The 14,106-nt window shown below is 44.9% G+C and overlaps 1 protein-coding gene across 1 annotated transcript; it reads left to right on the plus strand.

The window, feature by feature from the left end:
• Positions 1-5,088: 5,088 nt before the first annotated feature.
• Positions 5,089-12,729, plus strand: RAD51AP1 (RAD51 associated protein 1). Its single transcript, XM_083365096.1, has 7 exons — positions 5,089-5,120; positions 5,210-5,265; positions 5,346-5,394; positions 7,303-7,403; positions 8,186-8,284; positions 9,047-9,163; positions 11,289-12,729. The coding sequence occupies exons 1-7, from the start codon at positions 5,110-5,112 to the stop codon at positions 11,414-11,416; spliced, it is 561 nt and encodes a 186-aa protein (XP_083221222.1). The 5' UTR covers positions 5,089-5,109; the 3' UTR covers positions 11,417-12,729.
• Positions 12,730-14,106: the final 1,377 nt, after the last annotated feature.

The raw sequence follows: 14,106 nt of genomic DNA on the forward strand, positions 1-14,106 counted from the left end.
AACTTTTATTTTGGACCACTTCCTGACTCAGCTAATAGCTCCCTACCAATTGCAACTACCCTTTGGCCACAAGGGACGTGGTGGCTCAGTGGGTTAGGACGCTGAGCTTGTCGATCAGAAGGTCGGCAGTTTGGCGGGTCAAATCCAGAGTGCCGCGTAACAGAGCGAGCGCCTGTTACTTGTCCCAGCTCCTGCCAACTTAGCAGTTTGAAAGCACGTAAAAATGCAAGTAGAAAAATAGGGACCGCTCCGGTGGGAAGGTAACAGCGTTCCGTGCGCCTTTGGCGTCTAGTCACGCCGGCCACATGACCACGGAGACGTCCTCGGACAAGCGCTGGCTCTTCGGCTTTGAAACGGAGATGAGCACTGGCCCCTAGAGTCGGAAACGACTAGCACGCATGTGCAGGGGAACTTTTACCTTTACCTTCGGCCACAAGCTGGACATGTTAGGACCTGGTCCAAAACAAATCAAGGAGAATCAAGAAGAGAAGCAACCTAGAACTAAGGAGAAACATCCTGATAATTAGAACTATTAACCAGTGGAACAACCTGCCTCCAGAAGCCGTGAATGCTCCAACACTGGAGGTTTTCAAGAAGAGTCTGGTCAACCATTTGTCTGAAATGGTATTGGGTTTCAAGAAGAGCAGGGGGTTGGACTAGAAGACCTCCAAGGAGAGAAGCAACCTAGAGCTAAGGAGAAACATCCTGACAGTTAGAACAATTAACCAGTGGAACAACCTGCCTCCAGAAGTTGTGGGTGCTCCATCACTGGAGGTTTTTAAGAAGACATTGGGCCGCCATTTGTCTGGAATGGTATAGGGTTTCCTGCCTGAGCAGGAGGTTGGACTAGATGACCTCCAAGGCCCCTTCCAACTCTGTCATTCTGAAGGAACTACTTGTTGCAAGAAGAACGGAAGTTAAAACAAATGAAAAGAGGCTGGTCCCCACCCTGGAAACGCTGACAGTTCATGAAGGATGCTAACAACATGTTCTAAAAATAATTTTTTTTAAAAAAGATAAGCAGAACTGTTTTATACACCAATGGACAAGAAGTTAATATATTTGCTAAGTGAAGGATAGCCAATATTTCCTGAGGCTCCCCTTTGACACATGTGCTATCAAAACAAACACTCTCTGTACACTTTCTTTTTAGCGTGGACGTAAACAGAGGATCTAGGAAGTTCACGCGTTACTAAGTGAAGATATGAAGGTGGGCCCTTTCTATAGCTGTGTGTATTCTAGGCATAATTACAGACAGGGCTGACCGCATGTACTCTGGTGCGATTGCTCCCTGGCCCAAGAGTTGTTAAATCTCACATCCTGCAGTGACTGTATTTGGGGAGTTTGTCTCTGTCACACAACCCACACACAGCCAACTTCCTGGTCCTGCTAACCGACACGAAGCAGGTGAAGTCATCGCTGAGTATCAGCCTGCAACGCAGGAGTTGCCCGATCCATGATCTGATTTATAATCTGGATCTTCCACATTATGGTTCTTGAAATTCTGGGAATACTGATTGCTGTTTTGGGATGGGGGGGGGAGGAAAACCCCAAACACGGATAATAACTCAGTGGGATAGTACAACAAATTCGTGGCTATCTGTCTGAGACGTTTTAGAACAAGCAGCATACACCACAAAGGCATGTATTTCCTAACTGTAATTTCAGTTTGAACAATCGGGGACGGGAAGGGCAGAGTTTGACCTAGCTACTCTATTATTTTCAGCCTATAATACAGGAATCTCCCCAGTCCGCCAGCCTTGCCTTGGGAACAATTAGATAAGATTCCAAGGGAATTGCATCGGCTTTAGGCCTTTTACAGTCACGCATTGACTCCAGGCTAGCTCCCTCTTTCTTGCCAGGCTGGCTGCTTCCCAACAGATATTTTAACCTGCCTTCTTTGCCTTGTTCCCTTCCCACGACTCCTAATCTCTGAGGGCCACTCCTGCTAAAACACCCTAGAAGCTTGTACGTATTAATTCAGCCATTTTTTATTATTATTTTCAGACAGACACATTCCCGGTCAGTGGCGAAAGGTGCATTTCGTTAGCCTTAGCACCAAGACATTGGAGTTTGACCCAGAAATGTTGAGGTTTTCAAAGGAGGGCTTTTGGGGTGCACCTTCTGCAGAAGCTCACCCAGTGGTGGGCTTCAGATATGGGAACAACCGGTTCTCTGTGTGGATGTTGCTTCTGGAAGTCCGTTCTGGGCCTGGGCAACAACAACAACAACAAAAATTAGCTAACAGTTCTGCCGAAGTGGTGCAAACCAGCTGAATCCCACCTCTGAGCTCACCCCATCTGTTGAAAATAATTTATTTATTTCTACAACTGGATCAGAAAGGTGAATAGAGAATTCACAAAATGTTTTATTTCACATTTGGCATGTACAGTCTCTTTTACACAGGTTTAACAGAACTGATTTATTGTTTGGCTACAGCAAGGCAACAAGGTTATAGCAACAATTAAGATATCTCCCTCCTGTAGATTAAGCAGTGAATACGGGTGAACGATAAAGCCGCAAAACATCTTGTAAGCTGGAAGCGTTTAAAAGCAATTTTCTGGTGATGCAAATCCTCAAGGTCTATTTACTTTACCCTGAGGTTTGGGCAGCGTATGAATCAGACCAAAGAAAGCTGGACGGGCCAATACAGACGCAGTATTTTTTTTTCCAGCGGAAGAAATGTGGGATTCCCATTATAATTTACCTGCCTACATGTCCTCTTGCTCACATGTTAAGTGGGCGTTTCAATCTGTGAGTGGCAAAAAGGAAACACACTCTCTTTCCCCCTCGGGGGAAAAAAGGAAGATCCTGATGGTTGGAGAGAGGGGAAAAAACATTTTGCAGCCAGTGAGATCAACAGCTGATGCCATAAAAGGACTTTCTGGACGTAAGAGGATGCAGTAGAGTTTGCGGGACGTTCTTGACTACGTCATAAATAAAAATAAACCCTCTTGACAAAGGACAGAAGACGAATCTCCAAAGGTAATCTGGGCAGGAAAAATATAATCCCTTGGAACATTTACATTTTAAAGTATTTACTGAGGTATCATAACAGGAAATGGATTGTTTTTCTCCCCCCTGAGTTGACTTACATAAGAATATTGGGAGCGAGTGCTGCTTCCTGCCAATCAAATTGTGCAGAGGAAAGAACGGAATGATATAGAAGAACGATTTAACTCAACAACTGAGCTTAAACCACTTCTAGCCACTTCTAAGGTCACAACCGCTTCCGACGTCACAGTCCTGGCTGTGAAACAGAGGGAGCAATCAAAGTGTGTTGCTGAATCCTTGACCCACACTCTTGGCTCAAACAGCCTCTGAAATAGAGACAGGTGGCCACAAGGCTGAACCCCTGAAGGATACAACGCTTCCTACACAACCTCAGTAGCCTCTAGTATGGAGGCCAAAGTGGAGGCATCTTGCTCAGCCTCCAGCCAACACAGGCAGGAGAGATGGGAGACAGCATGCCTCTAGTCCTCATTCATTCTTTTCGATGCTGGTGATTTTATGATGCCCTTCCTGCTTCAGTTAACCTGGCCAGAGAGCCATTGTCCAGCTTGCTGCTGATCCACGATCTCTTTGGGATGTCCCACTAAAAAAGACAGAGCGGGTCATCCTATAAACGTGACAGGATAGGCGTAACTGGTGACACGGTGGTTAAAATGCAGTGTTGTTGGCAAACTCTGCCCACAGCCTGGGGTTCGATCCTGACAGGGCATAAGGTTGACTCAGCCTTCCAATCCTTCTGAAGCCGGTAAAATGAGGAGCCAGATAGTTGGGGGCAAATACGCTGGCATTGTAAAGCGCTACGCTGAGTATATAAAATCTAAGTGATATTGCTATAGTTTATTTATCTGCTAGTCACTAGCGGACCACAAGTTCCCTATTGGAAATTGGCCATTTCTGGCTGGAATGATAATAAATGTTTGGGTGCCTTTTCCAGGCCTGTCATGCATTAACAGAGGGACAGAACTGAGATCATGTGAAGTGTTAATACCACTTTAGAAGCCCTTGGTAAGGCCACACCTGGAATCCTGCATCCAGTTTTGGTCACCACAATGTAAAAAAGATGTTGAGACTCTGGAAAGAGTGCAGAGAAGGGCAACAAAGATGATCAGGGTGCTGGAGGCTAAAACATATAAGGAATGGTTGCTGGAATTGGGGATGTCTAGTTTAATGACGAGAAGGATAAGGGGTGACACGATAGCCGTGTTCTAGTATCTCAGGGGCTGCCCCAAAGAAGAGGGAGTCAAGCTATTCTCCAAAGTACCTGAAGGCAGGACAAGAAGAAACGCCGTGGTAACACCATACTTGGAATAGGGCATCCAGTTTTGGTCACCACGATGTAAAAAAGATGTTGAGACTCTGGAAAGAGGGCAGAGAAGAGCAACCAACATGATCAGGAGACTGGAGGCTAAAACATACAAGGAACGGTTGCTGGAATTGGGTATGTGTAGTTTAATGAACAGAAGGACCAGGGGGAGACATGATAGCAGCGTTCCAGTATCTCAGGGGCTGCCCCAAAGAAGAGGCAGTCAAGCTCTTCTCCAAAGCTCCTGAAGGCAGGACAAGAAGCAATGGATGGAAACTCACCAAGCAGAGAAGCAACCTAGAACTAAGGAGAAACTTCCTGACAGTGAGGACAATTAATCGGTGGAACAACCTGCCTCCAGAAGCGGTGAATGCTCCAACACTGGAAGTTTTAAAGAAGAGACTAAACAGCCATTTGTCTGAAATGGTATAGGGTTTCCTGGCCGAGCAGGGGGTTGGGCTAGGTGACCTCCCAAGGTCCCTTCCATTATTATTATTATTATTATTATTGTTATTGTTATTGTTATTGTTATTGTTATTGTTATCATTGTTATCATTGTTATCATTGTTATCATTGTTATTGCTATTGTTATTATTATCATCCTTATCCTCAAACTGAGAGAGGGGGCGGGGCCGAGGGGAAATCAAGCGTGCGGGGGAGGGGGAAGGGGCGGGGCCGAAGAGAGTGACGCAACCAGACAATCCAGCGCCTGCTGGATTTCCCCCTCCCGCTCTCCGTAGCCGGAAGTACTCGCGAAGTCCTCACTTCCGCTTCCGCTTCCGCCGGTGCTGGCGATGGCGCGAAGGTTTGCTCCGGGAAAAGGGAGGGAGGGAGGTCGGGGGTGGGGGAAGCGGCCGGCCGAGGCCTCCCCTGACCGCTGCGCTTCCTCGGCAGGAGCGGCCGGAGCGGGAGGGCGGCCCCGGCGGGCCCGTTCCCGGAGGGCGACGAGGGTGAGTCGGGGGGCTTCGGGGGGGGCGGGCGGGGGGCGGCCTGACGGGACCCCCCCCTCAAGCTCTCTCCCCCTCCGCAGACCAGGACTTCGCCGCGCCGCCGAAGAGGGCCCGCCCCGCCGGGAGGAGGTGAGGGGCAGGACTGGGCGGGTGGGGCTGTTGCCTCTGGATATACGGGTGTGTGTGTGTGAGTGTGTGTGAATGTGCACACATGTATGTCTGTGTGCATGTTGTAGGTGAATGTCTGTATATCAATGAACGTATACAAATACGTATGTATGTATGTATGTATGCTTTAGATATAAATATATGTTGTGTGTTGTATGATGGTTATCCATTCAGTCATCTGTCTGTCTATCTGTCTATCATCTATGTATCTCTTTATATCTGTATATCTATGTCTCTCTCTCTCTCCCTCTGTATTTATATCTGTATATCTATCTAATATCTATCTATCTATCTATCTATCTATCTATCTATCTATCTATCTATATCTGTATCTATCTATCTAGCTATCTATCTCTATCTATATTATCTATCTATCTATCTATCTATGTGTAGGTCTAGAGTCTCGGGTTTCTTCCCGCGTTCCTTTCATCTTCAGAAAGTTGTGGCGACGTTTCGACAAAATCCCATCCGTCATCATCAGGCCGGAGTGTTCCTCCTGCTGCTTCCAGGAGCAATGCGTGGTCTGGCTGTTCCTTTTCTTCCAACTGCCAGTGGGGCTGTGTTCCGACTGGGTGGAGGCGTGGCTGCTTTCTATCTATCTATCTATCTATCTATCTATCTATCTATCTATCATATCTCGTAACATCTGTCTATATCTGTATCATCTATCTATATCATCTATCTCTATCTATATCATTTATCTATATCATATATCTATATCATATATTATATATCTAGCATCTGTCTATATCTGTATCATCTATCTATATATCTCTATTATCTATCATCTATGTCTGTCTGTCTATATCTCTCATCTATTATCTATCATCTATCTCTATATCTATATTATCTATCTATCTATCTATCTATCTATCAATCCATTCTATCTATCTATCCATATCTATCTATCCATATCTATCTATCTATCCATATCTATCTATCTATCTATCTATCTATCTATCTATCCACATACATACACCCACCTATTTATCTATCCATCCATATCTATCTATCTATCTGTCTGTCTATTCATCCATCCATTCAATCTATCTGTCTGTATATCTATCTATCTATCTATCTATCTATCTATCTATCTATCTATCCATCCTATCTATCTATCTATCTATCTATCTATCTATCTATCTATCTATCTATCTATCTATCTATCTATCTAACTATCTATCTTAATATCCAATACAGAAATATGTATGTGTGTTTTCTTGTATGTGTGTGTGAAAAAACACATATTTCTATATTGGATATTAAGACAGACAGACAGATATACCATAGAACAGGCATATATATGTGTGTGTGTGTGTGTGTGTAGGTGTGTATATGTGTGTGTGTGTGTGTATGTGTATATGTATATTTATATACATTTACACACACACATATATACATACATTTTTTTATTGGATATATGTAAATATTATACATGTATGCATTCATATCCCCAAACTACATTGTTTATGATAAGGTTACTGGTGAAGTTGATTGCAAATTTGCCGTGAACAGCAAACACCAGTTGTAAAGGAGTTGCAGTTTTAGGATACCTCAACAGAGTTGTTAGCTTGTCTGCCCTCCCAAAGTGTGAAAAAAATACTGCAAAAATTCCATTTGTAGCAGCCCCCCCCCCTTTTATTAACAGCTGCTAAAAGATTACTCACTCTGTTAACAAAAGATTTAGGATGCCGAAGATTTGCTGTTTACTTTATTGGACCAGATGCTTTAGTAAAAGTAACTCTGTTGTTGTGCCTGAACTTGACTGACATCTGTTGTTTCCATTTGTCTTGTCTGTAGAATTTTGGGATGGCCGGTGGCTGAACGATGGAGATTTATATGCCCAAGTTTGTTTGTTTTTTGTTTCAGAGTTCCCTTGGATGAGAAACTTTTCCAGAGAGACTTGGAAGTTACCTTAGCCCTGTCACTGAACGAACACGTGGGAAACAAAGATAAAATACAGGAAAAAGGTGGTTCTTAAAATCTCAAGCTAAAAATGCCGTTTTTAATCTACCTTTCGGGGAGTAGCCGTGCGTCATTTCTTGAAATTGTTTATTTTCTTGCCTTTGAGTTGATAGGATAGTCCAGTTACACAAAATGTAGCATGTTTCCTTACTGCTACATTTGCCAGTCAGGGGCTGTCTTTGGCAGCATCCCTTGAAGTGAAGGTGCCAGGAACTCGGTCACAGGTAATGCTCAACTGTCAGAGTGATAGTGGTTTGTCAGTGAACGGAAAGTGGGTGTGACACTTTGAGCCCTTGTATGGGGTGGCTCAGTGGGTTAAGACGCTGAGCTTGTCGATCAGAAGGTCGGCAGTTTGGTGGGTCGAATCCCGAGTGCCGCGTAGCAGAGTGAGCGCCTGTTACTCGTCCCAGCTTCTGCCAACCTAGCAGTTCGAAAGCACGTAAAAATGTAAGTAGAAAAATAGGGACCTCTCCGGTGGGAAGGTAACAGCGTTCCGTGCGCCTTTGGCGTCTAGTCATGCCGGCCACATGACCACAGAGACATCCTCGGACAAGCGCCGGCTCTTCGGCTTTGAAACGGAGATGAGCACCGGCCCCTAGAGTCGGAAACGACTAGCACGCATGTGCGGGGGAACCTTTACCTTTACCTATGGGGTGTAGGTGCCCACTTCAGAATGCAAGAAGAGCCTAGCAGAAGCCACTAAGAGTCTTCCTTACGAGAGAACATAGCTTCTGATTCTCTTTTTTTCTTCTGAAGCATTGTCCCCACTGTTTGATTTCAATTCCAGATAACCTGGCTGAACCAAAGGCAGCCACCAATCAGGATTTCAAACAAGAAGCTGTGATATCCACGCTGGAAACGGACAACGATGAAAACCACTGTGCTGGTAAGATTGACCTGAGGGGGTTGGGGGAAACATGCAGCATTCTTTCTGTAATATCATGCCCTAAATTTGTCTTTTGGGTCCGCCCCCGTCTCTTCTCTTAATAATTGTGAGCTAAGCACAGCGAATAGAATTCTATTCTAGAAGATTTTTCTGCAGAGCAGAATGAAACGAGCATACGCGCCCTTTTTGACGGTCCTGTCATCCTTTAATTCGTTCATTCTGCGTGGCGCCAGGAAGGGCCTCCAGCCAGAATAAAATGAGCAGGGTATTAAAATATTTACTACGTTGCTGTGAAGCTTTCCGTTAAAATCAGCTCTCCGAAGTCTCCTACCATCAATACAGTCATGCAGTCTGGGCGAGCGCGGCATGCAATTAATCTGCATTAAAAGAGCCTTGGTGCAGCAGTGGGCTAATGCCTCCTTAAGTAACACCAGCTGCCTACAATTAGTGCAGGTTCAAGTCCCACCAGGCTCAAGGTTGTCTCAGCCTTCCATCCTTCCGAGGTAGGTAAAATGAGGACCCAACTTGTTGGGGGCAATAAGCTGACTTTGTAATAATGCCGCTTGATATGTGTGTGAAAGCCCTAATAAGCAGGCATATACATAGAATGAAGGCTACTGCTAAGCTTGTAGACTGCCCTCAGTCTTCGGAGAAGGGCGGGATATAAATGGAATTAAAATTAAAAAAAAAATTTCCTAAAGGGAGGATTTATTTGGTAGCCGTCCGTCCACTCGTTACTTTTCTGTCTTTTCCCATGATTAGATCAGGAAAGTTCTCCGCCCCATTTGGAAATTGAATTCGGTTCTTTGGAATCAGTTGGGAAGCCTTTGAAGACCTCAAGCCCTTCAGTGTCCCAGAAGCCCAGCTGGACACCCCCAGGTATGTTCACACTGGTTTGGGATGACCCAGGCTCTGTCTGCCTGGGCATCTCAGTTCAGAAAGAGAGCATCCTGGGATACAGAAACGAGTTTGTAGGGGGCATTTTTCATCCCAGAGGTTGGAGTACAGCTCGACCAGAAACCAAGACTGTTGCCTCCGGATCAGATATAGCTGTGGGAACCTGGGGTATTTGGGGGAGCAAAAAAAATAAGTAAACAGTGTTGGCTTTGAATAGAATAGAGCTGGAAGGGACCTTGGAGGTCTTCTAGTCCAGCCCCCTGCTCACGCAGGAGAACCATTTCAGACAAGTGACTGTCTATTCTTAAAAACCTCCAGCGCCCACGAAGGCAAAGCTGTTCCACCGGTTAATTGTCTTCACTGTTAGGAAGTTTCTCCTTACTTCCAGGTTGCTTCTCTCTCTGGTCACTTTCCAACCGTTGTTTCCTGTCCTGCCTTCAGGCGCTTTGGAGAATAATTTGGCCCCCTCTTCTTGGTGGGCAGCCCCTTAAACACTGGAATACTGCTATCATGTCACCCCTATTTCTTTTCTTTAGACTAGCCAAACCCAAGCCCTTTGGGGGATTAATCCTGAAAATGAGCTTTATTTTTTATTGTTTCTTTGTATCCTGCTTTTATTTTTTTTACAAATAATTTAAGCAGCAAACATATGCAACATACCTTCCTCCTGGCCCAATACAACACACACACACACACACAAACACACACACGCCTTTGTATTTTGTCCATGGAGGCACCAGATTGAAGCTTGACTTCATGGAGACGTTGGCTTCATGCTGGCATTTAATTTATACGCAGAGCCCATAGTCAAAGCGCAGGTAGTCCTCAATTTATGAACAGTCACTCAGTGACAGTTTGAAGTTACACTGCTGTTGGAAATGCAGGCAAAAACCAGGCACGTATTATCATCTGTGCTGGGACGTGCCCCAAGGCAAAAAAAAAAAATTCACACCTGGTTAGGGGAAAAAAAATGTTAAGAAAACATATAGACTTTAAGCCGGAACTATTTCTGCTGGGCATAATTTCATGAAAATATGAGAAAGAAAAATGTATATATTAAAATACTGGATTGTGCAGAAGGGGTAGGCAACCTCGGCTCTTTTATGACTCATGGACTTCAACTCCCAGAATTCCTGAGTCAGCATAGCTGACTCAGGAATTCTGGGAGTTGAAGTCCAAAGAGGAGACGGAATATTTTCAAACATGGGATGTACTTTACCAATGACTGGAAAAATGGGGTAGAGGTTTAGGATTTTAATACATGTTATTAAGCCAAGACCCAGACAACACGCCGTTTATTAAGCACTTGTGAACTGTAAACATTTCAAAAAAACAATATTTTTTTTAAGAAAAGAAGTTACGGTGCTTTCCCCCCCTGCAAAAAAATACAACCCAGATGTGACATTTCTGACAGCTTTGGGTGTGTGTGCGCGCCCACACACCCGGTCGTGTGATCGCATTTTGGGTGTGCTGTTTGCAGCATCCCAGTGACCACGATGGACCATGGTTTTGTTTCCAGAAACTGCCGTTTGCTTGTGGTTTCTGGCCAAAAGGCATCCACTGCAGCCAGCAAACTTGCCTAACAACCCTGGTGCGCGCTTTATGATTCTCACATTTGACGAACGGCTGCTGCAAAAAATGGTTGCTAAAATTGGGTGCGGTCACGTGATGACCCCCCCCCTGCTTAATAACCGCAATTCCAGGTGCAATTTCGGTTGCGAGTCAAGGACTACCACCCAGGATCTGGCGGTCTGTGAAAGAGCCTTGGTGGAGCAGTGGGCTAATGCCTCCTTAAGTAACACCAGCTGCCTGTAATTAGTGCAGGTTCGAGTCCCACCAGGCTCAAGGTTGACTCAGCCTTCCATCCTTCCCAGGTAGGTAAAATGAGGACCCAGATTGTTGGGGGCAATTAAGCTGACTTTGTAATAATGCCGCTTGGGGTGTGTGTGAAAGCCCTAATAAGCAGGCATATACATAGAAGGAAGGCTACTGCTAAGCTTGTAAACTGCCCTGAGTCTTCGGAGAAGGGCGGGATATAAATGGAATTAAAATAATAAAAAAGTACCCCAGAATCTGTGGTGATGTCGTGTTTTTGCATTTGTTTCAGGTGCCTCTGGAAGCAAGACCAGCCCGTTGGGAAGAGCTCCGGTTAAATCACCACTTCACGGTCTCCGGCTCGGCCTGTCCAGACTTGCCAAAGTGAAACCCTTGCACCCACATTCTGCTGGTCCTTAAGAGCGTTTGGGCTGGCAGGAGAAGGCTGCAGATTGAGGTGGGAACCGGAGGAGATAACTCTTTTTTAAAATATGGGACCTGGCCCAAGCAACAAAGGCATCCCAACCTGGAAAAAGCTTTGCCTTCTAAAACTTGAGTTTTGTAAAATGGGACTATTGTCCCTTAAAATAATCCAGTCACAACGCCATGGGTTTTATTTACTGTCCCTTAAAATAATCCAGTCACAACGCCATGGTTCCATCTTCTTGCCCTGAAATGCTCAAGAGATTTGACCAGCACAGCTCAAGTCTTCCTGTTTTATCCCTGTTTTGGCCAATTCTGGCTTAATGAGGATTGCGTAACCGGCCACAAGGGTTCGGAGCATCATTGACCTACGACAATCCGGTCCTACGTTGTCCATCTAGTGCAGTGTTTTTCCAACCTTGGCAACTTTTTAAGATGTGTGGGCTTCCGTCCCAGAATTCCCCAGCCCACCCTGCGGGGGGATTCTGGGAGCTGAAGCCCACACATCTTCAAAGTTGCAAAAGTTGAGACACGCTGCTCTAGAAAATGTGTTTTAAAATCACTCTGAAGATGGCGTACCAGGAGGCAAGGTGTTACTCCTTGATTTGATAATAGAAAAAGCAGTCATTGCTATCAGTTTACAACTGTTGTTTTCCTGATCCATTAATACACGTGTGGACTTCAACTCCCAGAATTCCTCGCACTGGCTGAGGAATTCTGAGAGTTGAAGTCCACAAGTCCTAAAAGGGCCAAGTTTGAAGACACTTGTTCTAGTCCTTGCAAGCATTACTCTCTGTTTGAATGAGATACTGGATGTAGTGCTAAAATACATTTATTGTCGTAACTTTTTAAACAGTGAAATAAAAAAATTTTAGAAAAAAAACAAGCTGCTTGTGCTAGGTGTTTTCTATCCATTTTTCCCCCTAGTACAACTTTATTATAAAGAGAGCGAACACAAAATAATAGAAAAATAAAAATTGAGGGGAGGGACGCAAAAATGGGGAAACGTTAAAAAGTGACAGGGGGAAAAAGATTTTTAAAATCTTTTTAAAATCCATAGTCAAGTGGCCTCTTAAAATCGAACCAAACATAAAAATACACTTGAATATTTTTTTGATCAGTCGGAATAACAGTTATATAACAAAGTGACCTCTTTCTGTTTAAAGAAACATAAAAGAATATACAGTGTACCTATCTAATAGCAAGAATAAAAATACACACACGTTTCTATTATCGTATCAGATTCAGTCATCAAATTCTATAGCAATTTCTAAGGTAAAGGTAAAGGTTCCCCCCGCACACGCGTGCTAGTCGTTTCCGACTCTAGGGGCCGGTGCTCATCTCCGTTTCAAAGCCGAAGAGCCAGAGCTTGTCCGAGGACGTCTCCGTGGTCATGTGGCCGGCATGACTAGACGCCAAAGGCGCACGGAACGCTGTTACCTTCCCACCGGAGTGGTCCCTATTCTTCTACTTGCATTTTTACGCGCTTTCGAATTGCTAGGTTGGCAGAAGCTGGGACAAGTAACAGGCGCTCACTCTGCTACGCGGCACTCGGGATTCGACCCTCCAAACTGCCGACCATCTGATCGACAAGCTCAGCGTCCTAACCCACTGAGCCACCGCATCTCTTTCATTAAACTAGACCTACCCAATTTCCGTCTTGAGTCACTCTCAGCCCAACTCCCCTCACAGGGTTGTTGTGGGGAGAGGAGGAGGAGGAGGAAGTTGTGTTAAATATGTTTGACATCTTGAGTTGTTTATCAAATAATAAAGATGATGACAGACACCAATAAAGGGGAGTATCTGCAGCTCAGAGGTAAAAGGAGGGGCCCTTGGTGCTCTCTGAGCTTGGTTTTCTTGCAGACGTTTCATTACCCAGCTAGGTAACGTCATCAGTGCTAATCAGATAGATAGATCGGGAGGGAGGGAAAGAGAGAGAGAGGTGTGATAGATACATGATAGGTACATGTATCTATAGATGATGGCAAGCTAGAAGATGGATGGATGGATGGATGGATGGATGGATGGATGGATGGATGGATGGATGGATGAATAAGACAGGTGATAGATTATAGATAGGTGGTAAATAGGTGATAGATACATGATAGCTATAAGATTAGATAGATAGATAGATAGATAGATAGATAGATAGATAGATAGATAGATAGATAGATGATAAGACAGATAGGTGATGCAGGATAGAAGATAAATAGTTTAGACAGACAGGTGATAGATACATGGTAGCTAGCTAGCTAAAAGATGGATGGATGGATAGATAGATGATGGATAGATATGACAGATGATGGGTAGATAAAGATGAGAGAAATATAGTAAAGGTAAAGGTTCCCCCGCACACGCGTGCTAGTCGTTTCCGACTCTAGGGGCCGGTGCTCATCTCCGTTTCAAAGCCAAAGAGCCAGCGCGTGTCCGAGGACGTCTCCGTGGTCATGTGGCCAAAGGCGCACGGAACGCTATTACCTTCCCACCAGAGCGGTTCCTATTTTTCTACTTGCATTTTTACGTGCTTTCGAACTGCTAGGTTGGCAGAAGCTGGGACGAGTAACAGGCGCTCACTCTGCTACGCGGCACTCGGGATTCAACCCGCCAAACTGCCGACCTTCTGATCGACAAGCTCAGCGTCCTAACCCACTGAGCCACCGCGTCCCTTGAGAGAAATATACGTAACT

The sequence above is a fragment of the Vipera ursinii genome (assembly GCF_947247035.1).
Source record: "Vipera ursinii genome assembly, chromosome: 6".
NCBI classification, from domain to species: domain Eukaryota; kingdom Metazoa; phylum Chordata; class Lepidosauria; order Squamata; family Viperidae; genus Vipera; species Vipera ursinii.